Source organism: Micromys minutus (assembly GCF_963924665.1).
Source record: "Micromys minutus genome assembly, chromosome: 16".
Lineage (NCBI taxonomy): Eukaryota > Metazoa > Chordata > Mammalia > Rodentia > Muridae > Micromys > Micromys minutus.
The window spans coordinates 52,713,164-52,740,232 of NC_137985.1; the positions used below are offsets into that span (position 1 = coordinate 52,713,164).

A 27,069-nucleotide genomic window follows, 5' to 3' on the forward strand; every position below is an offset into this window, starting at 1 on the left:
GAGCTGAGTGTTGATGCAGGATTCCTAATGTCCCCTAATGTCCCCTGACTGGTATTTGTGGAAGGATCGGAGTGGACCACCTTGGCCCACTGGATTTTACCCAGAAAGAGTCTGACCCATACTTCTGGACCCAGCAAAGCTTCCTGCTGTTAGCGCTGTTTCAGTAATGCTGCGCTGCCTTCCTCGAGGCTTCTGAAAGGAAGGCACTAGGCCTGCGACTTGGCTCTACACTGTGAGGGAAAGTCATTTAAAATTGTGTTTTGTTTGCTTCTTACTGTCCCATGCCTGTGTGCCACGTACCTACTAAAGGGCAGAGTTCTACGAAGTAATTAAGATCCTTCCTACGGGAGGTGAGGGATGAGCCTAGGAAGTTTGAGTAGGTAGCTTGGTCCAGGTCACCTTCAGAGCTGTGCACACAACCTGAAACCTTAGCTTTGACCTGCAGATTCTGATCACGCTGATAATCACCTGGGGAGGGCCTCTAGTCTGTCTGTCTGTCTGTCTTCTGTCTGCACCGCACCCTCCTCTTTCCTTCACCTTTGCCTCGTCATGAACTCCAAGCTTCTCCTGGAGCTTTCAGGATGTGCCAGGGTCTTAGGGAAGGCCCTTTCCCTTCAGCACTCTGGCAGACTTCACACAGTAAGATTTTTTAGGCTTGCAGATGAGAAACATACCCAGAGATCTTGACCCACATCTGGAAAGTAGGGGGAAAAAAAGTGCATAGTTTTCCAATACAACTAGGGCTAACGTGTACCTAGGGGCCTAGGGCCAGCCTCGGCAAACAGAAGCAGGGATCGGAGGGGAGCCTCTAGCCAGAGCAGAGTAGCAAGACCCCTGTTAACAGGCAACTGTGTATGCAGAGGTCCCCTGCCCTGCTCAGCTAAGCCCTCTCCTGGGGTAGGAGGTGGCTTACTTGACCTTTACTAAGTGCCTAAGGTGAGTTGGGGGTGGTGCTTGTTGTTCCGTACTTGGTAAACATTACCCTTTGGATCTATTAGCACATCCTGAGGTGTGGGTTGGGCCACTTGTTTATGAGATAGGAAGACTGGCCCACAGAGGTCAGACTGGCGAACTGGAGCTCGCTTCTGTGTTGTAATGGCCTCTTGGGTCAGGAGGCAAGGACACCATTTCCGCCGTCACCCTGTCATGTTGTAGTCTCCACTGAGTCAGTTTTAGCACTTGAGGTGTAAACCGAGGCTAATCCCGAAAGGTGACGAGGCCCTTGGATTTGTGGGACTTTGTGGACTGTGACCCTACAACCAGGGTGGGATCTGATTTAAGTTCTTAAACCCAAGCCAGTGGACACAGAGTGACGTGTGTGTGTGTGTGTGTGTGTGTGTGTGTGTGCGCGCGCTCGAGCTTACTTGTATATTCCATGACTATTTATTACAGCTAAAGACACCCCCCCACCCCGAAGTTGGTGTTAGAGGTTAGTTTGAGGGTAAGACAAATCAGACCCTGGAGATAGATAGGCGGAGTAGTGGGCCAACAGGGAGGGTGGTGAGGGGGATTGGCCCTCCTCCTCCTGGACTAGGCATTCTATTGTAGATAATAGCTTCTTAGTCCAAATGGGGATATTCTGGCCACGAGCTTCTCCTGCTCTCCAAAGTTTGAGGAAGGCTGAGATGCCATCACAGCGAGCAGCCACCTCCTCCAGGGTGTCAGCCCTGGTCTCCATCCCTGGAGTTTATTCCCCAACACACTGCCACAGTGTAACTCAGTTGGTTCTTTTCCTAACTGGTTAAAGTGAAGGATCCAGTAGAATGTTCTAGAACATTCCTGGTGCCATCTCGTGGTGAAGTCAGTTCTCAGAATGTTTTCCAGGGTTATTTTTGATGCCTTTCTGATCAGCAAACGTTTACTGAGGGACCGGGGTGGACAGTACCTCTTTTCTGGGTGCAGCATCTTGCCTGGTGAGGAACATGCTTGTGAAACTGATCGCAGTAATGCCAAGCACAGCATAGTCTCCCAAGTGCCTTCCTACCCAGCCGGGGACTCCTCTGTGAGACAGCTCCTCCTCCCATCCCAGCAGTGAACACTGAGTTGGTGAACAAAGCCACAGTTCTGGGCTGGGGATGTAGCTCACTTTGTAGAGTTTACCTAGCGTGCCCAGGTCATCTCCAGCCCAGCCGAAACCGGACGCACACCTCACTTCCTGGCACTTGGATGGTAGAGGGAAGAGGTTCAGAAGCTGAAGGTCCTCTTCACTTGCAGTAGAGACTTTATGACCACCAGGTCTACATGAGAATCTCGTCTCAAAACAACAAGCAAAGTATGTCTGTGTCCTTCAGTGGAAAAGCCTAGAGTCAAACCAAACTGACTCCATCTCTCGTGTCCCTGTGCTGATAATCAAAGCAGCAGTAATAGGATGTCCTCGTTGTATGGCGAGGGCCTACTTCTACCCGAAAACGTGGCTGTTTGCAGCCCCCAGTAAGCTCCTTTTGCTCATGTGCCACGGAGCAGCTGTAAAGGTCAGTTCTCTCCTTCCCCATGTGGGGGTGTCTTAGTCAGGGTCTCTATTCCTGCACAAACATCATGACCAAGAAGCAAGGTGGGGAGGAAAGGGTTTGTTAGGCTTACATTTCCATATCGCTGTTCATCACCAAAGGAAGTCAGGACTGGAACCCAAGCAGGTCAGGAAGCAGGAGCTGATGCAGAGGCCATGGAGGGATGTCACTTACTGACTTGCTCTCCCAGCCCAGGGATGGCACCACCCACAATGGGCTGGTCCCTCCCCCCTTGATCACTAGTTGAGAAAATGCCTTATAGCTGGATCTCATGGAGGTATTTCCTCACCTGAGGCTCCTCTCTCTGTGATAACTCCAGCTTGCTTCAAGTTGACACAAAACCAGCCAGTACAGGGGCCCAGGGATTGACTTCAGTTCTACCCACTGAGCCATCTCTCCAGTCCTCCCCAAACTCTTCAGCTGCAGTGTGGCCAAGGCTGCTTCCCACTTGTGTTTTGTCCACAGCTGTAAGAGCCCTCCCTGGGCAGATACTCAGGTGCAGGTATGTGCAGAAGTCTTGGGTAGCCCTCACTGGCCACCCCTTCAGACTGGCCACCCCTTCAGTGCTGTCCCGTCGACTTCCTGTTTTCCTTTGAGCATCATTTGTATCTTACACAGTGACTGACTTAGCTCCTGACTCCCCACTAGAAGGCAGCATCACTGCTGTCTGCCATGCTATCTCTTACTGCCTAGCTTGGTGCCTGGCATACTGGGCCTGTGGTCTTAGCAGGGAACCTTCCTCCAGAGGAAGGTACCCAAGCAGCATTTTTTAGAAGTGCCCACAGCACATGCTTCATAAGATATCACTCACCCTGTAATGGGTGCTTGGCATAGTTTGGATACAGCACTCTTCTTATAGATGGCTGCTTAGGGTTTTGGTCAGGGTGGGTCTCCTTCCTGCCTAAACATCCTGGATCCTTCAGTTGTCCATCACCCCAGGCCTCAGATGTCATCCCACCCTGGTTGTCTTCCCCTCGATCTGCCCTTGAAGTTCTGGGATATACGGTTTGGTCTTGTAGGTGCAGCAGGGATTTGGGTCACTGCCACCAAGTAGTCTTGGGTCTTCCCCACTCGTCTTTTTTGTTACATTTTCTGTGCAGCTGTGTGCTCAGACACGGGTGGTACCCTGTGCTTGTGGGGGTCAGAGAACTGGCAGGAGCTGGTTCTTTCCATGTATGCTTTAAAAATCAAGCACAGGTCATTAGGCTTGGTGACAAGCACCTTCAGCCACTGAGTGCCCACCCCACCCTTGGTACCAGAGCTTGACTATAAGGCATGTAAGTACCTGCTAGACAAGCGCTCTACCAGTGAGCCCCACCCCCACTCGTGCCTGCTTTTTTCTCTCAGCACAGCCTGAACAGCTTAGCTTTGTCTGTGTGGGCTGCTGTGACGGAGGGGGTGGGGTGCGCTCTTAGAAAAACTGATCTCCCCAGCGTTATCACCTATTCCCAGCCAACCAGCCCTTCCCTGACTCTCACTGTCAAAAAGTCGAAACATTTTGTTCTTCGGCATTTTAAGATTAAAGCAGTTTCCAGGCAGTGTTGGCACAGCCTTAAATCCCAGCACTTGGGAGGCAGAGGCAGGTGGATGGATCTCTGACCCATCCTGCTCTACAGAGCGAGTTCCAGGACAGACGCCAGTGCTACACAGAGAAGCCCTGTCTTGACAAGAAACAAACCAAAATTAAAGAAGCTATAGACTCATGAACAACAGCTAACTCAATCTGTATTCTATTTTTAAAAACATTAAGTATAGGTCAGGTTCCACTAGCGAGACCAGGCGGAGAAAACGCCACTCTGGAGCTAAGCCAAACCTGCAGCTCCTGCTTTGGCTGAGTTTCCTCTTCCTCCCATCTCCCTTTCTTTCCCCTTATCGCCCTCCCCTTCCTCCTCCACCAGGAGTTTTTTACACAAGTATTTGATTTGTCCACTTAGGGCAAGTTGAGTGCATCGTGTTAGGCTAAGGGAGAAAAGGCTGATTAACTCCGTTCTTGTGCGTCACTGTGGCTAATTGGTGAGGCTCTTCTGCTTGGTTGCCGCCCAAATCATCCATTCCCCGCAGGAGCTTGGGTGGACGTCAGCACCAGGACTTGCTCAGCTCTGGTGGTGGAGGAAGCTGCTTGTCAGGTCTGGTAGAGGGGGCAGGAAGGAAGCCGAGGGCAAAAGATCTCCTGAGGCTATTAGACTTCTTGTCTGTTTCCTTGCCTTCTGAGGTGTGTACGGCCTGGTGGACAGCCTGGTGGAGGTGGCCCAGGTCAAGTCTGGGTTTTACCCTCTTCGTTCCTCTTAGTTGGTCCTGTTTCCTGTTGCTTCAAGGAGTTTCCCCTGGATATCTGAGCCCTAGGCTGAGAGGACAGGGAACAGCCCAAGGTTTCCATCACAGATCAACTCTGATCTTTGCATATATAATGGTTGGCTAAGGATGGCTTTGACCTTTTTTTTTTTTTAAGATTTATTTATTTATTATTTTTATGAGTACACAATAGCTGTCTTCAGACCCACCAGAAGATGGCATCAGATCTCATTACAGATGGTTGTGAGCCACCATGTGGTTGCTGGGATTTGAACTCAGGACCTATGGAAGAGCAGTCAGTGCTCCTAACCACTGAGCTTTGATTCTCCTGCAACCACCAGCTTAGAGCTGGGACCACAGACACTTCATCAGCATGGTTTATTTGGTGCTGGGGATCTAACCCAGGGTCTCTCGGGTGCTAAATAAACAAGCATTCTACCCACTTAGCTGTATCCACATCCCTGAGGCATATGTTTGGTTGGTTGGTTGGTTTGTTTTTTTGCAAAGCCAATTGGAAGTGGGGTAGATCTCCAAACCAGGGCTCCAGTGTCCTGGCCCATGAGTCTGAATGCTTTGTGCCTTTTGAGACGGGTCATGGCAGGGTCTGGGATGGTTGCAACCACAGCATCACTAGGTCTAAATCTCCTAGTCTGATCTCAGCAGCTAGCCACTGGCACCCCTCCACTGGCACAGTTGGTCTGCCCAGCCGTGGTTCCAGTGGGATGTTTTGCCTCAGCCATCTAGAAGCTTCTCTAGAATGGCTTGTTCCCATGGGAACACTCAGTGAGCACACACTGATGCCAGCCCCTCCGTGCAGGGCACCTGGGAAGGTGGACGGAGTCTTCAGACCCGTGTGGCAGCTCTGGAGGCCTTGGTGGATAGGAACAGGCAGGCTCCGGGAGTGGTAGGGTAGGGGAGGCAGTGTTCCTGTGACATGCACCCTCATGGACAGCTGCCTTGGAAAGAGGTGTGCGGTTGGGGGCCTGGGAATCATACTTTGAGTTTGCACTTGATCTCCTTGGCCATTAAAGGTTTTGGGGGGGGGATGGTGGGAGGGGATAATGGTCCACAATGTTATCACTGGATCTGTTGCCCCAACCTTTCTGAATCCAGCTTTTCTTCTGCACAGGGACAGTCTATAGTAAGGTCCTATCAACCACCGTAGGTTTTACCAGGAATTAGATCAGTGTTGGTGAGTGAGGTGCGGGACCTTGTCAGTGGAGGTGGTTGGTGGCTGCCTTGGCTGCTTGCTTCCCAAGTCGACTGATGAGACTCCCACATTTGGAACCTCATAACCCAGGCCTCTGGGGACTAATTTTAAAGTCGTGGCGGTGTGCAGAAAGAGCCTAGCCGATCTGTTTCTCCATTTTAATCATCACCTAGAGTAATGAGCAGTCTTGTGCCTTTCACATGCTGAATCCCGAGCTCTTGTCTGAGATCCTTTGGAGAGGTCCCTGCCGGAGGAACTGTACAGGGGACACCGGGCATTTAAATTTTATGGACATGGGCTTTTAGGACCTCATCTCTTTATTCCAGCCCCACTGCCCAGTGTGCAGCCTGGAGGACGGAGCAGAAGCCCAGAGTGGGGCAACTTCTACTAGGGCACACAGCAAATTCGGAGACACAGCAGGAGCAGAAGCCAATCCTGCCTGGTAGCACTGGTGTGTGAGTGCTATGCTTTCTGTCCAACGGCCCTTTTCTGGCTACCTGGACTAGGGCTCTGCCTCTGACTGCATGCCAGCCCCCACGGGAAAATGGGACGGGAACAACTGTTAAAGAATAGAGCCTGCTAGATTTGGCCATCATCTCTGGCCTCCCATGCCCCTCTCCCCACCCCATCTATCTCTCTTTTATCCCCCACAGCTGGTTCTAGGCTGTTCCCAGCTTCTTTGGTAACTTTCTGTTACCTGAAAGTCTGAGGAGGAATGCTGGGAGTGGAAGGGAGTTCGCCTCAGCAGCTAACAGCACTTGCTGCTCTTGTAGAAGACCCCGGTTCGATTCCCAGAATATACTTGTGGCTCACTTTTGTAACACCAGTTTCAAAACTCTTCTGGCCCCGGTGAGCACGTACACAGTGCACATTTTTTATCTTTAAAACATATCATAACACATTTTTTAATCTTTTTAAAAAAAAACAAAGATAAGAGGGACACAAAGGCTGGGGGACAGAAGCCAGGTGTTCTTTTGGGCAAGTCTGGCTAGCACCGGGCCTTTCCAGCGAGTGGAAGCGTCCCGAGCAGTCCCGAGCACTGACTTTTGCGGGTGGAAGCCTAGGCGAAGACTGCGGGGAGGAGCGGGGCGGAGCCGGCGACGAGAGCGAGTCGCTGGGCTGGTGCAGTCGCAGCCTGCCCTGCCAGCCGACCTATGAGCCAGCCTGGTCTCCTCGGCCCGCCCTCCTGCCTCCATGTAATGAGGATGGCGTCACCGCTGCCCGCGCCACGTGCTCCCCCGCCGCCTGCCTGCCTGCTTTGTACGCAGCGGCAAAAATTCCGAGACCCAGAGCGCCTTTCAATTAATTCCTGGGGAGGGTTTTGTTTGTTTTTAAGGCGAAGAAGGACCTTGCCCCTAGTTAAGACGACGCAAGATGCTGAGGGGCGTGGAGACCCCAAGCCCTGGCTGCCACGAGGCTACAGGAACGCGCGGAGCTTGGCTGTGGGTTTCCTTAATTTCGGGAGTGGGGGTGGGGAGCTGATTCTGACCTAGGGCAGAAGGTGGTATGTGGCAGAAAGGAAAAATAGATCACCCAGCTCAGTTCCTTGCATTCGCTGCCCAGCCCCACCCCCCGCACCTGTGCCCTCTGCTGACCAATCAATCTCCGCGGCCCGCTTCACCCCTCACTGCGGGCTCCATTTTAAAAATTTAAGTTAGTAGGAGGGCTGGGGGAGATGGCTCAGCAGTTCAGAACACTCGCGGCTCTTGCAGAGGACCTGGATTCCGTTCTCAGGACTCGCATCCAGCTCCTCACCAGCCCCCTGTAATTCCTCCAAGAGATTGCCCTCCGCAGGCTCCCTACACAAGTGCCATTCTTTCTCAGAGATACATAAATAGAACAAGATTTTAAGAAATCTATAGATGGGAATCCAACGTGTGTTCTTTGTTTTTACTGTGTGTGCCTATACACAGGAAGTACGCATGCCAAGTGGCTTTTGTTTGTGTTAATGTGGATGTGTAATTAACGTGAAGACAAGTGCCCAGATAGACTAGAGAGAACGGGCATCGAATCCGCTCTGACCCCGGTGCTGGGTACCAAACTCAGAGCATCTATAAGAGCTGCAACTGCTCTTGCCTGCTGAGCCATCTCTCTAGCTCCTACAATGTATTCCTTGCAGTGGGTTACAATCGGAAAACACTGACCTAATCCCCGAGGTCCCTGTAACTTTAAAAATATTCAGCCTCCCCCGCCCCCCACCCAGAGCTGTGTCCCTTCCCTCTGGGAGCCTGGTTGAGTTCTGTAGGTTTCGCCACATGGGTTGGTAAGTAGATTTTACCGTTAAAACAGACGCAAGTGTACATCTGTCGTCTCTGTCTCAAACCTCAGTGACTCACAATTTGGCCTTCTAGCTAGGAACGGGAGCTGCAGCAGGGGGATGGCCCATTTAAAAGCTGACCTAGTTAAAACCCAGGAGCACCAGAAAACACTGGGTCAGTTTGATTTCAGAGCCGGGAAGCTGGAGCCTAGATTGGTCAGGGATTGACGAGGTTGAAACCTGCGCTATCCAGTTCTCCTTCAGTATATTATGGCTGAAGGTTGGTGTAGAGGCTGAACTCTGAACACACTCCACAGCTCTGGAGCAGATGGAAGGCTTGGGATGGCAGGAAAGTTTGGAGGGCTGGGGCTGTTGGAGTCTTTGTTCCCACACTGGCTTCACCGTGGGTAAAGAGGATGATGGGTACTTTTTTCTTTGTAGCTGGCAAAATTCTAGGCTGGACTTCTTATTTAATCTGGCCCGGGGAGGTGAGAAGAACGGGACCAGGAGTTCCCACTCTCGGCACAGTGATCCCAACCATAGAATTATTTTTATTGCTACTTAATAGCTGTAACTTGGGTACTGTTACAGATCATGGTGTGAATATCTGTTTTCTGACTTAGGAGGACCCCTGCCCACTGGGCTAGGGAGAGGAACTTGGGTGAGAGCCTGGTCTGTCTGACTAGAGTCTGCTGCCTTCTGCCCCTCCTGAGTTGCCACAGAAGTTCTGAAAAAGTGTGGGGGGGGGTGCAGATCTCAAAGTGTCCTTCCCTCTGGGCCATTATTTTTCTTAGAAGGCTGTCGTAGACCTGAGCTGTCCATTTTAATCAGAGCGAGCTTCACGGCCATGTGACCTACACACATAGTCAGCCATCTCCGTCCTGGAATTCTGTGTGAGGCTTTGGTTTGTGACGGGAGTTTCCCATAGCCCCGGCCGGTCTCAGACCCACTGTGTAGCTGAGGATGATAGTGAACTTGAGGTCCCGGTCCTCCCTTTCCTTCCCAGTCTCTGTAGTACTGGAGAATCAAGCAGGAGACTGAATGCATGCTAGGAGAGCATTCTGTTACCAGTTGAACCCTCTAGGTAAATTTTGAGCATCTTGCCCTGAGCAGTTAGTTACAAAGCCATTCCGGACTGAGGCCGTACCCTCCTTGGTCTTCCTGGGCACCTCTCATCTCCCCTCGATGAGGGGCTGTTTGCCAGCTAGCTGGGGGTTCCCGGCATGCCACCACCTCTCTTTCTGGCAGACTCCCCTTCCACCCCCCATCGTGGTTCCCCATGGAGTCTGTGACCCTTTAGCCTGTGTAGAGAGAACTGGGGCTGTGTGTGCTGAGTGCTGCAGTTTGGTGGGGTAGCGGCTGATCCCCCGTCAGGGCTGGTGCCTGGCTGGCGTAGGCACACACCCAAAGCTGTTACGTGAAAGGCGGAAGCATGAAGCGCGTGTATCGATTCCGCCTGCTATAGGGCACTGTTTGTACTCTGTCCTCAAGGCTGCTTGTGCCCTCCCCCTCCCCCCCCTCCCCCCAGTATTCCTAGTACTTATATTGTATCTGGCCCAGTAAGAGGGACATTTGCTAAGCAGCACCGTCCTGTGTGTTCCCTCTAGGCTGATTATGGGGAAGGACAGTTCTCTGACCTCCAGGAGGATCAGATGCTTAATACACGATTAAATGATTCATGCTGCCGCCTCCGAGCTCAGTGCCCAGCCTTAGGTTCTTAGAGCCAGCTACAGGGATGGCCTCCTGGGAGGAGGTCTTGAATTAAAGTTGGTGCAAGGATTGGTAGGTGGTGGGGGAGGCTAGAGGGGCACACTGAGAAATCTGCATGTTTTCCCAGATGTTAACCTGCCTCAAGCGTTTTAGAAGCTGGCGTTTGCAGTTTGTATATAGGTTAGGCTGCTGTCCCCATCCTTTTCCTGAGGAGGTGGAATCTTGGGCTCCAGAGAACAGAGATGGTATCATTCAACCCAGATTAGGGGGTCTGGTATCCAGGGTGAGGTCGGTCACCAGTAGCCAGGCTATCTCATAACCACATCCTTCCCTGAGGTCACGGCCTTCAAGTTTGAGGTAACTGCCATGTTAGGAGAAGAAAGGTCACATCTAAGAAGTTTATATGGATCAGGCTTGGTGGTTTTGAAGCAAACTAAATGTGTTTGTTCAGTTTTCACTGGTGAGAATGAAGACAGACTCAAGCCTGGGGTCGGGGGTAAGGTTTGTTTTAAGAACAGGAGAGCCAGGCTAGGCTGACTTCTTCTGAATGTGTGGTTCCTCCATGCTGCCTGCAGGATGTGAATGTCAGTCTCCTGGGTGTGACCTCTGGAGCAATGAAGATCACCTCCTGCCTGAGGCTTGAGGACCCTGTCTAAGCAGGTCCTGGTCTCTGGGGCACAGAGTCTAAGTGTGTTGGGATATTGTTATTGTTGTTGTTTTAAGGGTTGGTGGAACTGGGAGAGAGTCTAAACCCAAAGTACAATTTTTCAGTTTAATTTTAACTTGTAGTTCTCACTCTGGACTTGGCAAGGGAAGTGGGCCTTTCTTCCTTCCTTCCTTACTTCCTTCCTTCCTTCCTTCCTTCCTTCCTTTCTTTCTTTCTTTCTTTCTTTCTTTCTTTTTAAGCATAGCACTCCTTGGATACAAAAGGGACCTTCTCACATGGAAGGGCTAGAGACGAGGCTGCCAAGGACAGAGGAAGTGGGTTAGAAATGATAACAGTTGCAGGGAGAGTCCCCCCAGTCACAGGCCTTGGGAGATGGGTGCTGGAGGAGGGAAGGCCGTTGGGAGATGGGTGCTGGAGGAGGGAGGGCCGGCAGAAGGCTCACACGGGGGACTGTGGCTGGTTTTCACTCTGTCCAGTTTGAGCCACCTCTAGGCCTGTGAGGCTTGAGTTTCTACACGATACCAAAACCTTTGGGTCTGTGTCCCGGCCCTTCCGAAACACTGCCGGACACCCTGACTCCCTGTCAGGAAGGAGATGCAGAGAAGCAAAGGAGACTTTCCCCGGGGCCTCACGCCCTACTGGAGGAGGAGTGAACAGCCACATGACCCAGGCCAGATTGAGCTCTGCAAATCCTTGGTGACTGAGGAGTTGGATGTGATACCCACCACATAGCTGGTGGAACGGGAAACAGGGCTGAAGGGAAGCCATTACAGCCACGGGGGCCTACGGAGTTGGGTTGATGCCTGGTCAGGCACTGTCCCTGTACCTTCGGCTGTCAGAGGTGCTTCAGGGCACCGACCGCTATGTTGAGTGGCCAGCATTGAACACTTTGCTTAGGCGGCTACCTGCTGGGGCTGCATTTTGGGTTAAGTGTTTTTTCTTACTCATTTTTTGAGACGAGTTTTTGTATAACCCAGGCAGGCTTTAAACTTGGCTGTGTAGCCAAATGGTGACCTTGAACAGTTTGTGTGCTGCTGGGAATCAGAACCCAATGCTCTACCGACTGTGTGTGTGTGTGTGTGTGTGTGTGTGTGTGTGTGTGTGTGTGTTGCTGGGAATCAGAACCCGATGCTCTACCGACTGTGTGTGTGTGTGTGTGTGTGTGTGTGTGTGTGTGCTGCTGGGGATCAGAACCCGATGCTCTACCTACTGAGCCAGGTCTTCAGACCCACACAGGTGCTTCCGGATGTGGCTGTGAATGGAGGGTGTGTGTGTGTGTGTGTGTGGTGCTGGGAGGTGGTGGGGACCGGCCTGGTCAACTGCTTGTAGAAATGCAAGGCAGCATGTCCTAGCAAGAGTGGGGGGAGGTGCCGTTCCCCCCACCTCCATAGAAGCAACAAGAAATTCCCCATCCTAGGTCCTCTTACAACACTTGCTTATGGCATTAAGGAGGTTGAGCACGCTAGGAAAACCACGTATGTCTGCAGTCTCTGAGAATGCGCCAGGATCTGCCTTTGGAGGCAGGGATTCCCTGGAAAGCCACTTAAGGAAGACTGGACCACAGGAGTTCAGCACCTCAGACTGTGTGGGGGGGGCTCTCCCTCCGCTCACTTGCTGCCCACAGCCAGGCCTCTCTACCGAAGGTCTCTTTCTTATACTCTAACCAGTGAGTGGCTTGATCTGGACCCGTGGCCAGGGCAGAGGTTGGAGCTTGTGATTCAGAAGGTGGTGTTTCTTGGCTTTCGTTCCTTCTGGTAGAACTGTGAATCCCTGCTAGGCTGTCCTGCATGGAGCACTCTCTGTATCCACAGGGAAGAAGGGAGGCAGGGCTCTGGGACCCAGGTGCCCCATAGTCCCTGGCCATTACTTATCCTGCTGTGGACCCAGTTGTACCTCTTCCTCTCGGGGTGCATGAACACGTGCAGCCTCTGGAAGACCAGAGGAATCTCTAGGCAAGGCCTGTCTTTGAGGAGAGGTGCAGCCGTGGGTGGGGACTGGCTGTGGGCTGGGATGGTGGGGGAGGGGAGCAGCGACCTGTGCATGGGGTGCAGGGGTGCACTGGGACAAGTGCCACTGGGGAGGGGTCAGTTTTCTCTTTTTAGACTTTTTTCAGCCAGCCCTGGTGCCACCGATCTCTAGTCCTGACTCTTTGAGAAGCAGGCCAGGAGGAGGATTACACACTGGAGGCCTTTTAAAGCTACGGACAAGGGAGGTTCGGGTCCAACCTAAGGCAACTCAGAGAAAAAGCCTGTGTCAGAATAAAAAGGGATGGGGGAAAGTGAAGTAAAGGGAGCAGGTACTTGCCTTGTGTGAGCACCTCTGCTCAACCCTCCGCCCCCTGCCACAGTAAGGGTTCCTGGTATCACCAAGACACCGGGTTCCCCAAGCACCTGGCTTGCTCAGGGGTCTGCCTGCCGATTCCTTCGGCTGTTTGTGACTTTCCTGAGACCCACTGGCCATCCCTGTCATTCATTTGCTGTGTTGACTGGAGCCTCTTCCCCAGAGTGACTTCACGGTCTCTTTCCACTCTCTCAGAAACGGAGACGCGCCTTCCACCACCCACTCCCTGTCCTTGGAGAGGCAGTGGGTAGGGACCCTCGAATTTCGTGTGGTCTGTCTTAGGCATACAGGTTTCCTCTTCATCCACAAGGCAGGACCAAGGGAAACATTCATGAACCATAGGGCCCAGTAACTGTGCCGTGTATCTCTTGTATACTTGAGATTAAAATAACACCAAATGTTCAGGGCCACGCGAGACTTGTGGCTCTGCTCTTAGACAGCACCAAGTATTTTGTTTCTGGTGGGACCGTCTCCTGGGTAGTAGTGACCTGGCTCGAAGACTTAGAATGGGGTTCTCTGCTATGCTGCAGCTATGGTGGGACAGGCCGGGTACCTGATTACAGTGATAAGGGACAGGCTGAGGCCAGAGGAAGGAGGAGAGCAAGCAAGCATAAGTATGTTCTGTGTAAGCCGTGAGCACTTGGCGGGGGCAGGCCAGTGGGGTGCTGGGCGTGGGAAGTGAGTAGTCAGCCTTGGTGGGTGTCTGGCCAGGGCGTTTGTAGGCAGGGATACCAGGTGGCACCACCACTGTAGCTGATGCCTGTGGGCAGTGGGCACTTTTTTTATTGTATACTGGGGTTGAAGAGAGTGTAGCAGGAGCTTGTACACACACACAAACACACACCAGCCTTGGTGACAGTAAAGCCTACTGGTTATGTTCTCGGCAATGGCTCTCCAGTTCTAGAGATGTACATATCCGACATCCTATCTGGGTCTTGCTAATGGTGGAAAGGGAGACAGGCTGGTCATCCTTAGCACTGAGGCAGGGCTGGTGTGGACAAGGCTGGGCTTGGAGCACCCCTTTGACCCCTTCTCTGTGTCCACTCACTCCAACCTTCCCTTCCTAGGTGAAAGAGCTGGTTCTGGATAACTGTCGGTCAATTGAAGGCAAAATCGAAGGCCTCACGGATGAGTTTGAAGAACTGGAATTCCTAAGTACAATCAACGTAGGCCTGACCTCCATTTCGAACTTACCAAAGTTAAACAAACTCAAGAAGGTAAACAGCCTGGGAATGGGAGGCCCCGGGTGGGGGTGCTTTGTGCTCAGGGAGCATGATTAAGGGCAAGGCCAGGTGCTTGCTCCAACTTGCTGGCACGATCCCTGGGGATGTCTGGGGAGAGCGCCCTGAGCCCGGTGTTAAGCCAACTCACTTTCCCTTCCCACAGCTTGAATTGAGCGAGAACCGAATCTCAGGGGACCTGGAAGTATTGGCCGAGAAATGTCCGAACCTTAAGCATCTAAATCTCAGTGGCAACAAAATAAAAGACCTCAGCACAATAGAACCGCTGGTGAGTCCCCCGGGCTCCCTCTCCCTGGGCGGGGCCTCCCCCTTCTTGGGAGCTCAACTTTCCTGGTGATACTTATTTATCACTGTCTCTGACTCTCACCCTCTGCCGTGGGCACTACTTCTGCGTCATCCATGGAGATTTCAGTCAGACCAAGCTCACTGGGCCTGGATGGGCACCCAGTGTGGGGCAGGGATGGAGTGTGCCCTTCAGCCTGGGATGTGGTGTGTCTGGGCTTAAGGCCTGACTGGCTTGCCACCCTTTAAGGAGAGAGGAGCAAATCTAGATGTAAGCTGACTCTGGAGGTAGATCAGCCACCCTTTCTTTTGGGTTAGGCCAGTGTGTTAGGGGTTAGTGCTGACACAGGCAGGGGTCCTGGAGTCTGAGGCTGTACCTGGTGGGAGCCCCGTGTAGAGAGACAAGTGCCTCAGACACTGAATGGACGACACTTCTGCTTCTTGCTTTACTCACTTTCCAGTTAGGAATGGAAATTTTAGTCAGGATGACAGTCTCTGCGACAGCGTCCTAGGTGCAGTGTTCTTCTGAATTTTAAGGAAACGGCCTGAAAATGTGACCCCCCCAAAAAAAAAAATCCTTTGGAAATAGAGAAAAGTCACAAAGCCTGACTGGAGGGAAGGGCTGGGGACATGGCAAAAGTGACCGTTCCGAGTCCGCAAAGCACTCATCAGTCTCTGGACACTCTGAGGACAAGGCATCCGGTGGCTATGACAGCAAGCTGGCACTGCTTTCTCAGGCTCAGACTTTACCTGTCTGTCTGTCTGTCTTCCTAATGAAACACACTGGCCACAGAAAGTCTTCCCAGGTCTCCCACTGACCTAGGGGAAGGCAGCCTGGAAGCCCTGACGTCATCATTCCGTTACAAAGAGAGACCTCTTCAAAGTTCCGACTCACTTGTGTTGGGAGCGTGTCCACAGGTATAAAGTCTTCCTGAGGCAGTGTGGCAGGGTCACGTTCTCACGTCTCTGCACGCAGGTCACATGTCCATGTGGCTTCCCATCCTGGTCATTGACATGATGTCCTCTGTCCTCCCGGATTGGAACCTGTTTTGGTCGTGGGAGGTGCTGGGCCACCTCCCTGCCCGTGGCCCCTCCACTAAGAATCACCTGGGTCTGTGTACAAAAGTGGCAGAGTCTAGACTGACTCTAAAGAGCCCACTCTCCCTAGTTTGACCTGGTCCCCATGGCAACAGGGACTCAGTGTGGGATGGGTCTTTGAATGAGATGGAAGGTCAGGATTCAGCTGCATTTCTTGCTAGCTGTGTGCCTCTTTCCTGGGCCTCCATTTTCTTACCTTTCCAACATGATAGCATTGGCCAGGGCTGGTCTGATCTCTGGGTAAAACACTTGCTGTACTGACTTGAGGCTATGAGTTCAAATCCTCAGCCCAAGAAACAGCTGGGAATGAAAATGCACCCCTGGGTCCTCAATGCTAGAATATTGTCCTCCTGTGGGTCCCAGGGGCGGGGCCAGCAGACTACTCAAAGTGACGAGTTCCAGATTCAGTGAAGAGACTGTCACAGCACACGCACATGCACAAGGACATACCTGGCTTCCTTCTCTTGAGCTGCCGGTGGTGCCTTTCCTAGGGTGTTTCCCCCTTCCCGCCTCCGTTCCACAGTTACCCTCAGTGCGGACTACTTTTCTGTGCTTGCAGAAGAAGTTAGAGAACCTCAAGAGCCTAGACCTGTTTAACTGTGAGGTGACCAACCTGAATGCCTACCGAGAAAACGTGTTCAAGCTCCTGCCCCAGGTCATGTACCTCGATGGCTATGACAGGGACAACAAGGAGGCCCCTGACTCGGATGTGGAGGGCTACGTGGAGGATGACGACGAGGAAGATGAGGATGGTAGGTGGCAGTGGGGATCCTGGGATGCAGGAGCTCCCAGGACAAGCTGGCAAGCCATCTGCCACTGGGCTTCCCGGAGACCAGGGTCTTCCTCTGGAGATGCTGTGGCGCCCCCTGGTGGTTGCAGCATGCAGGGCCACTGGCCAGCTTTGGGTTCTTCGGGGGCCTCAGGGAAGTTGGGGGCTATAGTCAATGTCAGGTCCCTTGGGAAGGAAAGGGCAGTTAAGGGCCCTCTTCCCTACCCCGTCCCACTGTCTCTGCAGGCTCCTTGCAGCTGGCACCTCACAGATCTACTGCAGGGCTTTATAGCCCAAACAAAGCTAAGCTCTCAGATAGTGCCAGTCAGTGCAGACATGGATTCTGTGATCCTTGTAGGTCTGGGGTCTTCTGTGTGATGCTCACATACGTTCATATAGTCTGTCAGCCTTGGTGGAGATCCTTTTCCCAACAGACTGTAAGTGTCCCCGTGTTGGACACAGTGTGGGTCTGTGATATGTGGGAAGGGTCTAGGGTACAGCCCCTGCCCAGTTGCTTCACTACGCAAGCCACTTGTAGCCTTGAACAAGGCATTTCTCTGAAGAGGGATTAGTTATGTTGACGTAGCCTCTTTGCTTCCCTGGGGCCCCCGAGCTTCTTGCCCAAACCTCTGAGTCTCTGTGGCCTTACCCTCACATTGCACCTTCCACATATCTGACTTGAAAGAAGGCTTATATCATAAGTCACTCTTTGGGTGCTTGGCCTCGTGACACCACCTCGGTGCATTAGAGCAGTCTGGCTCTGAGCTTTGGTGGGGGTGGAGCAGACATGGGCACCCTCTCGCCTCAGCTCAAGCTGTCTCCTTGCCGCCCATCCCCCCACAGAGGAGGAGTATGATGAATATGCCCAGCTAGTGGAAGATGAAGAGGAAGAGGATGAGGAGGAAGAAGGGGAGGAAGAGGACGTGAGTGGAGAGGAGGAGGTAAGGAGACAGGGCTGGGGGGCTGGGCGCCTCTGTACGCCCACCTCTGACCTGGCAGGTACCCAGGAAAGGGCCGTGGTTGTTTATCTCCTGCCCACTGTCGGGGAAGGGAATGGGGTCTGTTTCCAAAACTTCTACAGTACAGGCTCTGCTGCGTAGACGTTAGAGTAGGGAAGGGGATTCTGAAAGCAGGGGCTCAACGTGCTTTGGGCGGGGCCTATCTGTGGAGGTCAGAGGGCAACTTTAGGGAGGCAGTTCTGTTTTTTTCTGTGATTTCTGGGGATTGGCAGTAAACACCCACCCTCGCTGAGCTCTCTTGCCAGCCCCCACCTTTTGTTTTGTTTTTCTGAGACAGGGTTTCTCTGTGTAGCCCTGGCTGTCCTGGAACTCACTGTGTAGACCAGGCTGGCTTCGGTCTCAGAGCTCCACCTGCCTCTTTAATTGTTGGGATTGAAGGCGTTCGTCACCCACCCCCAGCTTCTACTTAATTTTGTAGTGGCCGGTTCCAGCCCCGTCCTGAATTTCTTAGTTTCTCTGGCTCTTCTGTAATCTGTGAAGTAGGGACCTTGTCCCCTCTCACTGGAGAGGTCAGGGAGGGGGTCTCAGGTGTGTCCACACCTTCCTCCTTGTTCTGTGTGTGTTGGGATTTGAGTTTGGGTGCGCAGGGTGTCTCAGCGCAGGGTTTTCCGTGAGTTGTTTAGAATGCTGAATCTATCTGTTCTTACCACTAGTAACCAGCACTCCAGGAAAGGTTTGCCGTGCACACGAGTGAGCGGGTGTGCAGTACACAGGCCGTAGTCCCTCCTCCTCGCTTGGTAGCGGACAGGTCCACCTGCCACATACACCACTTGAGCAAGTTTCCCGGGGAGGGGGTGCCAGCAGAAAAGCCAGGTTCCCATCTGTTCCTGCAGTTTCTCTATCAGCTCCACCTTTAAGGGACACCTGCAGGAGGGAACCTCTTTCCTCCAGGACAAGGCGGTGGGACACACTGGCTGGTAGACTGTCTTGTGCCACTCCTGCCTGCTGTCACCAGAGCCCCACATGCAGATTTTCTATTTTTCTGTAATCTCGTTGACCATCTGCCCTTTACCAGTCACCAGTGAACGAGTGCTTGCGGATGCACATGCACTCTCGAGCACGAGCGCGCGCGCGCGCGCGCACACACACACACACACACACACACACACACACTTAGCAAACAGACCAGGGAAAGAACTATTCAATTATAGAAAAGCAAATTTACTTCAACCGTTCTTAGAAACAGTGATCTGCTGCATGCCATGGAAGCCATAGGAACCAGAGAGGCTACCGGCATGGAACCCTGGGGAAGACCCAGAACACGGACCCTAGGGTGGGAGGGTGAAGCCACAAGGCTGGCAGAACCATAAGTGAGTTGGAAGTGAGTCTACCTGCTGCATCCCACCCGTTCAGCTGCCAGGCTGGCCCACTTGAGTCAGGATTTGCTGGAACTGGGGTCTTTTCCTCGAGGCTAAAACCATATTGAGGACAGATGCTGGAAAGGATGGCCTACTTTCAACGACAGGGCATGTGCCTAGGGAGCCTGGTCTCCTGGGAGCCTGCACTCTGCAAGCTGGCTTTTCTAGGGACTTCACATCCAGGGTTTCTAACAGTCCAAAATTACGCCACACTCAAGGTGGCGTGGGAAATGGCTTAGAGCACGTATTGAAAGTCTTCTGACTCAAATGGTTCCTTTATACAAAACAGTAAGAAGCCCTACTGTGTGTTCACTCTGAGCTGCAGGCCTCACTGTGAACTCTGAGCTAGGATGCTAGGCAGGGACATCTCTATCTAACACGTGTATGTGTGTGGGTGTAGTGTGTGTACTTGCATGTGTACACATGTTTGTGTGTGCATGCACCATGTGTGGAGGCCTGAAGTCAGCGTCAGTTGTATTTCTCAGCCACTCCCCACCTTCTATTTTGAGCCAGGGTCTCTCGGTGAACCCGAAGCTCGCTGATTTGGCCAAACTGGCTGCTGGTGAGCTCCAGGGTTCCACCTGTCTGTGTCTCCAAGGTGCTGGGAGACACGGGTGTGCTGCTGGGTCCTTACATACGTACGGGGGTGGAGCCTGGATCGGTGGAACTGGGGAGCTGCCTCCCCAGACCCAGCAGGGGCATTTCTAACCCCTGCCATCTGCCTTTGCCCCTAGGAGGATGAAGAAGGTTACAACGACGGGGAGGTGGATGACGAGGAAGACGAAGAAGATGCTGGTGGTACGTCAGCCTTCCTGCTCTCTCCTGGTGGCAGCCTGACCCCTTGACTCCAGCACTGCCTTGCTTGGGCTTTAAGGGCCAGACAGTGGGGCAGGGTGCCTGAAAGATGGCTACCTGATGCTAACCATCCGTTTTCCTCGATTTTTTTTTTCTCTCCAGAAGAAGAAGGGAGTCAGAAGCGAAAACGAGAACCGGACGACGAGGGCGAAGAGGATGACTAAAGGGGATGAACCTGTTTGGGGAAATTCCTATTGTGATTTGACTGTTTTTACCCATATCCCCTCCCCCTCCTATTCCTGCCCCCCGAAACTTATTTTTTTCTGATTGTAGCGTTGCTGAGGGGATGAGAGGGGAAAGTGTACTGGGGATTGCCGGGGGTGGGGGTGGGGGGAGGAATAAAATACTATTTTTACTGCCACGTTTTATTTTCCCCCCTCCTTTTTCCTTGTGTCTGGTTTTGTCCCCATTAACGCAATAGCTCAGTGCACACCAAACAAGTGTTTGTTCTAACTCTGGAGAGGACGGCTTGGAGGTCTCTCACGTTTTCTGATATGTCCCACATCCCCAGAGTTGATCAGGAGGCTCTGGCTGGCCTCCACCAGGTGACTCACAGCCCAAGAGCCATGAATCCCAGCCCCTGTCTTCACTAACTCCTGTTCTAGAGGCACCCAGCACCCCAGTTTGTAAATAGCAACCGAAAGGCGTATTTTGGCACTGGTTTGGGGACAGTCCCCATCTCTCATCCCCTTTCCCCTCCACAGATGGCAGTGGGCTTTGCTTCTTGCAAAGAGAACTCTTGTTATTCTGGGACTGTGATCCCAAGAGCCAAAAAGAAAAGGAAAAAAAAAATCAGAAAACAAAACAAAAACAACAGCAAAAGAAACCCGGCGGGTTTAGGAGATGTGTGTAAAACGGGAAAGAAGTGAACCTTCATGTTTCAACTTCATTTAAAAAAAAAAAAAAAAAAAAAAAAAACCTGTTCTATCTCGTCTGTAAAATATTAGAGCAGTTTGTTTTTCAGAAATGACAGGAGGACTTGTCTTGGGTGCCCCAGCTTAGAACCTTTTTACAAATCTAAGCTTCGAGGCTCCTCGAGTCCTCCGGGTTTGTCTTCTGTTTTCCTTCTCGAATACGCAGGGGCACGGGGAAGGAGTGCAAAGCCGTATTTTCTTACCTAGTGGGACTCTGAAGTGGCCGCAGGCTTCCCCTAGTGAACGCTGTGTGCCTTCAGCGTCCCCTCACTGATCGCTTTATAAGTGCTGTTTTCTCCCGTGTTTCATTTGTACAGACCACTGCAGCTCACTTTTCTCCCGCCCTTGAGAAGAGCCAAACTTTGAGTTTTATGTCTGTTTGTCATTGATAAATTTCAATAAATCTTTTTTATACAATTTTTTGGGGGAGATGGCTTCTTTTGAGTCCTTACAAGCCATTGATTGTCCTGGGTTCAGCTGACCCTGGAGGGAAGCCTTGTTATGCCCCTGCTAACCAGCTTTCTTACAGAATCAGTAACCTTCACCGGAGAGGCACTTTCTGTTCTCAAAGCAAGCCTGGGTGGGGTATGTTCTACTTAAAGGCTACATTTTTTAAAATCGGGGAAGGGGGAGAATGGGTTATAAGACTTATGAATGAATAAATAAATAAAAAATAAACAAACACCCAAAGGCAGACCAACAAGATAAGTAGCTCTTGTTTTTTTAAATATTCTTGAATATCTTTGATTTTTTTTTTTCATATTGTAAAAGAATGTATGCTTAAACTCAGGAACGTATAAAACATTTAACAAACCCTAGACTTAACAGCTGGTATTTATTACATTTTTTATTTATGGTCCTGGGTCTCTGTTCTCGGGGTTTTCGGAAGCGTTTAGGTGGTTCCTTGATTGATAATCCCGTGGCTGGGTTCTGGTTGGATTTATTGTAACCAAACAGGTAGATTGTTGGGTTATTTCCAGTTTCTGTTGCAGCAGCATTCTCATAAGTAATAACACTTAAGCTTTTAAAAATCTATTTCCGGTGTGTGTGTGTGTGTGTTGCATGTTAGGGCAGCTTCGGGGAGTCAGTTCTCCCCACGTGTAGGTCTCAGTTCCGGTGTGTGTGTGTGTTGCATGTTAGGGGAGTCAGTTCTCCCCACGTGTAGGTCTCAGTTCCGGTGTGTGTGTGTGTTGCATGTTAGGGCAGCTTCGGAGAGTCAGTTCTCCCCACGTGTAGGTCTCAGAGATTGATTCTGAGGCATCAGACTCCATGGCAAAGACTTGTAGTCAGTGGCTGCCTCCCATCTCAGCCCTAAGTACTTACACCTCTTTTTTTCTTTTTAATAGTTTTTAAAAACAGTAAATCGCACTGACTTGCCTGGAACTCCGTAGACCAGGCTAGCCTCAACCCCATAGAGATCCGCCTGCTTCTGCCTACCAAGTGTCCCTCTCAGATTCTTCATCGTCAACTCTTAAGACAAGATGCTCATGGGGCCAAACCTCTCCTAGAGTTTTTAAGGCTGCGTGTGAGACTGCCTAGAACACCCCAAAACAGTGACAGCAGTCGGTAGGTGCACAGGCTGCGCACGCCGAGCAGGTGCTCACTGCTTTGCGATCATGGCGGGATTCCAGCGACTCCTACACGCTACTGAGAAGGCCTGGGCCTCGCCTCACCCTGACACCTGCTCCTTTAGACTAGCCAGAAGCGGAGTCAGGCGGGCTGCAGGCTAAGCTCTGTGGTCACGAGGAGCCAGGCGGACAGGTCCACACAGGAGGGCACCTAGAACATGGAAGTGATGTGTCAGGACAGTTGCTGTGGATGCCAAGCCCCTCCATGGTGGCTTGAGTTGGCACAGCGTGGGTGAAGTTCTGCAGGCCACCCCCTGGCCATCCCTTTCTGTATCACACCAGGAGTTTCCATCTGCCCTTGAGGACAGTTGACGAAAGTTCTGGGGAGATGCTCTGTGTGCACTTGAGGACCTGAGTACCTTCTTCAACATCCACTGTACTACACACAGGAGCATATTCTTTGTCCCCCTTGAACTGGCCCCCCAGTAAATGAGGAAGGCTGGGGCTGAGGACCTTGAGCAGAAAAGGTAAGACCCAGGCCTGTCGCACCGTAATATTAGGTTTGTTGAATGGAAAGGAGGAAGGGTAAACTTTCTGAGCCTTGACCCCGTGGCCAGCCGGTTCCCTTGGAGTCTCAGAGTGACTGTCATACAGAAGAGCTCCGAGGAGCTGAGCTCATGTCTGGTCCCAAAGCCAACCTTGTTCTTACACAAAGTCCCCCTAGCAGCCTGCAGCCTACATCCTTGGCTTGTGGCACACGACTATTGGATGAGGTATGAACTGGTTCCTCAGCGCACAGTGCCACCACTGGGGTCACCAGTGTGCTAGTAAGAGCTGTTTGGGTGAATCCCACAAGGCTGGTAGAAGTCGCCCAGGCCATAGTGACACCAACCTGTAGTCCCAGAACTTGGAAGTTGGAGGCTAGAGAATCAGAAGTTCAAGGCCATGCTTGCCTATATCACAAGCTTTTGAACAGTCTGGTTACTTGATAAATTTTCTAAAAAAAAAAAAAAAATTAAAAAGCCCTGTTTACCCTCTAACTTGATGAGGTGCAGGAAGGACAAGTGGTGGGCCCAAGGTCACATGTCAGGAGTGGAAGAGCCCAGCCTCAAGCCCAGGATAGCTTTTCTGGGCTTTGGTACCTTCCTCTGCGGGGGGGGGGGGGGGGGGGGGGGGGGGATGAAGCGCAGTGTTCGCAGCAGGAGCCAACCCTACACAGGTTTCCTACGGCAACAGGACCCATCGCCTGCTCTCCACATTCCCTGTGCCAACTACCAGTGAAGGGTTCCTCGTCTCCTAGTCTAGCCATCGGCTGGAGAAAGCATGGCGGCATGTGCCGCGGCCTCCATGAAAGCTTCATGCTTTCAGACCGCCACTCCCTCCGCTCTCCTAGACTGCACAAAGATGGAAACGGAGTTTCAGAGGCAAGGTGACTCTCCAGAGGTCTCTGACCCCAGAGGCATGGCTCTTAGCCTGTGTTAGAAGTGCTGGCGGATGCAGGCTTGAGGTGAGCAATTCAGGCTCTCGTTCGCTGACTTGCAAAGACTATTTATATCCTGGTTCCAAAACTCATTGTTCATATTTGGAAGGATTCCCACCCTGGGTCCCTAACAAGCAGCTCCTGAGGCAGGCTGGGCGTGAGCAAGTAGAGGGTAAGGGGTGGCCAGAGATGGAGACAGATCTGAAGCCAGCCAGGAAGGTGCTAACAGGGAGTAAACGCAGAGACATAACAGTTCCTCTCAGTGGGGTGCCACTGGACTGTGGATGGACCAGTTGTGTGAACATTCTCTACTCCAGATGTCTCGTTGGATGCTGTCCCATGCTCACCCTCAGAGCAGCAGGTGTCAGGGAGCCCCTGCTCGGTGTCTAGAGACAGTTTTGTTATTGTTTAAAATCTCAATGTTTGGGCTGGAGAGATGGCTCAGTGGTTGAGAGCACTGACTGCTCATCCAGAGGCCCTGAGTTCAAATCCCAGCAACCACGTGATGGCTCACGACCATCCGTAATGGGATCTGAAGACAGCTATAGTGTACTTACATATAATAAATAAATCTTAAACCAAATTTAGTGTTTTAGATTGTGTGTGTGTGTGTGTGTGTGTGTGTGTTTTCACACGAGTGCAGGTGCCCAAGGAGGCCAGAACAGAAGTCAGAAGCCCTGAAGTTTATAGGCAGCTGTGAGCCACCTGCAGCAGAGGCAGGGAATCAAACTCAGTTCATCTGCAAACCCAGTAGTGTGCACTCTTAGCCACAGGCACCTCTCCTGGTCCACAGAAAGTTATTACTGAGACCATTCTTAGGCCATGCAAGATGGTACATACCTTTAATCTCAGCACTCAGGAGGAAGGAGGCGCTCTGTGAGTTCAAGGCCAGCCTGGTCCAGCCCAGTCAGGGCTACCAAGTGAGACCCAGTCTCAACAAACAAACAAGCAAGCAGAATCCATCAACAACCAAAAGTGAAATACGTAGATCTTGCTGCACAGAACTGGGAGTGGGAGGAGCCTGGTTGTGGAGGAGAATCTTCCAGGGAAAGACAGCCTCTCACCAGAGCCAGGAAATCAGGGTAGCCTAGCATTCCACGGCTCCATTCAGCCTCAGCCTGACCAAAGCAGCATGGGTAACCCCCAGTAGTCCTTGGACAATTTTGCTTTTCACTCACTAGAAATCTAATTGGTTTATAACCATCCTCACTACGAAGACTGCACACATGTAAGTGCTCAGTAAAGATTAGCTGCTGAGTACTGGGCACAGTATCAGCCCCAACGTTCCCAAAGATTCCTGATTGGAGTCCCTGAGGTTTGTCTGATGGCCAGGGAATTCTGGTTCACTCTAGATTGGGACCTGGAGAACCCAGGACTAAAGGTTTTAACACTCCCCCAAAACAGTCTTGCTGTGAGGGAAGTTTGGAGCATGGTGTATTAAGCTGAATACTTCCAGTGACCTGGAGAGAAAAGTTTGATTGGACCACATTCATTCAGTTAAGGGCAGTGAGACTCAGACGCCGAATGATCTAACTTGTCACACAACCAACAAGTAGCAGAGCTGAGTTTCAAACTTGGATCTGCATGATTTTCACAGCTCCTGTAGAGAGCAGGTGAGAGCAACTGCCCACGTGTCTCACAGGAGATGCTGGCAAAAAGCAAGGGGGAGCAGAAAGCAAAAACTAATTTCTTTTTCTTAAATGATATGTTAGCAAGATGACAGAGGAGGAGAGGGTTAAGGCATTTGCCCTCAAACTTGGAACCCTCATGGTTAGAGGTACAAACCAACTGTGAGTGTTAAAGTTAAGTTTAAATTACTGAGCTTAAGAAATCTACAAAACAAAAATGCCTCTAAACTGTAAGCTCCACTTGCCCAAGGACAGATAACTTCCTGGAACGCAGGGGGCATTAAGAAAATGTCTCTGGTGGCCTGAGTAGGTAAGGACCCCATAGACTCAGGTGTTTCAATGCTTGGCCAGAGAGAGTAGCACTATTAGGAGGTGTGGCCCTGTTGGCGTGGGTGTGGCCTTGATGGTGTGGGTGTGGCCTTGTTGGAGTGGGTGTGGCCTTGTTGGTGTGGGTGTGGCCTTGTTGGAGGAAGTGTGTCACTGTGGTCTTTGAGGTCTCCTAAACTCAAGTTACATCTAGTGTGGAACAGTCTCCTGCTGCCTGCAGCTCAAGATATAGATAGAACTCTTGGCTCCTCCAGCACCAGCCTGCAGGCTGCCATGCTTCCTGATGATGGACTGAACCTCTAAAACTGTAAGCCAGCCCCAATTAAATGTATTCCTTTATAAGAGTTGCCATAGTCACGGTGTCTCTTCATGTCAACGAGACAAACCCAGATCTTATGGAGGCATTTTCTCTATTGAGGTTCCCTCCTTCCAGATAACTTTAGCTTGTGTCGAGCGGACATAAAACCAGCCAGCACAGACAGTCACTTCAGGAGTATCCCTTGATGTTTTGCTGTCTTGTTTCCCAAAACTTTCAAAATAGCCATTATCCATTCAAGGTCACCCAGCCAGAAAGGTGTCAGTAGCATCAGAACCCGCAGCCTCCCACTCTGGACACAGACGTGTCTCCTCGGATTGTAGAGCTAGTGTGGCTTCCAGTTTAACACAGCAAGGTTTACCTTGACTAATTTCACACTTTCCCTCAAGAATGGAGCTCTCAGATCCAGCACGGTCCCCTCTCTCATCTCTCTACTTCCAAACCAGGGACACGATAGTCACATCATCCCTGGGGACAGATGTCTCACAACAAATATGTTCTAAAATTCAGGAAGAAGGAGGCTCTTGCTGGTCGCAGAGGTGATGGCTGTTTCCAAGCATCAACAGCAGTGTCTGATGCCTTAAAAACCAGGCGAGGCTGCACAGAGCAAGGGGCTACCCCCTCACTGCCCATCTCGGGAGGTCAGGGCACACGTCCCACTAAGGATGTGCAGGAGGACGCGTTATGGTTGACATGGGGTAGTGGGGAAGCATGGGGGCTTGGATTTAAATACAAGTTTGTCTTGAGGTTGCTATTCTTGGTTGTCGACTTGACTACATATGAAATGAACTAAGATACGAGAAACGGGGGCGCACCAATGAGGAATTTTTGCTTACTTTGCAAAAGGAAGATCCACTTCAAATCCAGATCTTGAAGGGGAAGATATGATACACGCATCTTTAATCTGAGCCATACTTTCCGTTGGAAGTGCATATACGGGTCATGGAAGAAGGAAGCTTCTGCATTTGTCTGCTTGCTCTCCCCTTACTAACAAGTCCATCCCCCACCACACCCCACCCCCACCACACCCCCACCACACCCCCAGCATTAGAGCCTGCTTCTTCATAATTACAGCATATACTGAAGACCAGCTGAGACGGCCAACCACATGGACTGGACTGGATTCTTGGACTTTCTGTTCACAGGCCACCATTGTTGGATTAGCTGACCTGGGGCCTGTAAGTCATTCCAATAACCTTGGCTAATAGAGTCTTTCCATAGAGACAGGATG

The 27,069-nt window shown here is 51.5% G+C and overlaps 1 protein-coding gene across 3 annotated transcripts in view; it reads left to right on the top strand.

The window, feature by feature from the left end:
* The window catches only part of ANP32A (acidic nuclear phosphoprotein 32 family member A), a 33,677-nt gene extending 12,403 nt beyond the window's left edge, over window positions 1–21,274 (top strand). For 2 of the 3 annotated variants that reach the window (XM_080930629.1, XM_080930630.1), the window contains exons 2-7: window positions 14,051–14,200; window positions 14,370–14,492; window positions 16,164–16,356; window positions 17,217–17,314; window positions 19,485–19,548; window positions 19,708–21,274. In XM_080930629.1, coding sequence (XP_080786755.1) covers window positions 14,051–14,200; window positions 14,370–14,492; window positions 16,164–16,356; window positions 17,217–17,314; window positions 19,485–19,548; window positions 19,708–19,769 — 690 coding nt within the window. In that variant the 3' untranslated portion in view covers window positions 19,770–21,274. The remainder of the gene's footprint in view (window positions 1–14,050; window positions 14,201–14,369; window positions 14,493–16,163; window positions 16,357–17,216; window positions 17,315–19,484; window positions 19,549–19,707) is intronic. The other variant, XM_080930628.1, reaches the window with a different exon arrangement.
* The last annotated feature ends 5,795 nt before the right edge of the window (window positions 21,275–27,069 follow it).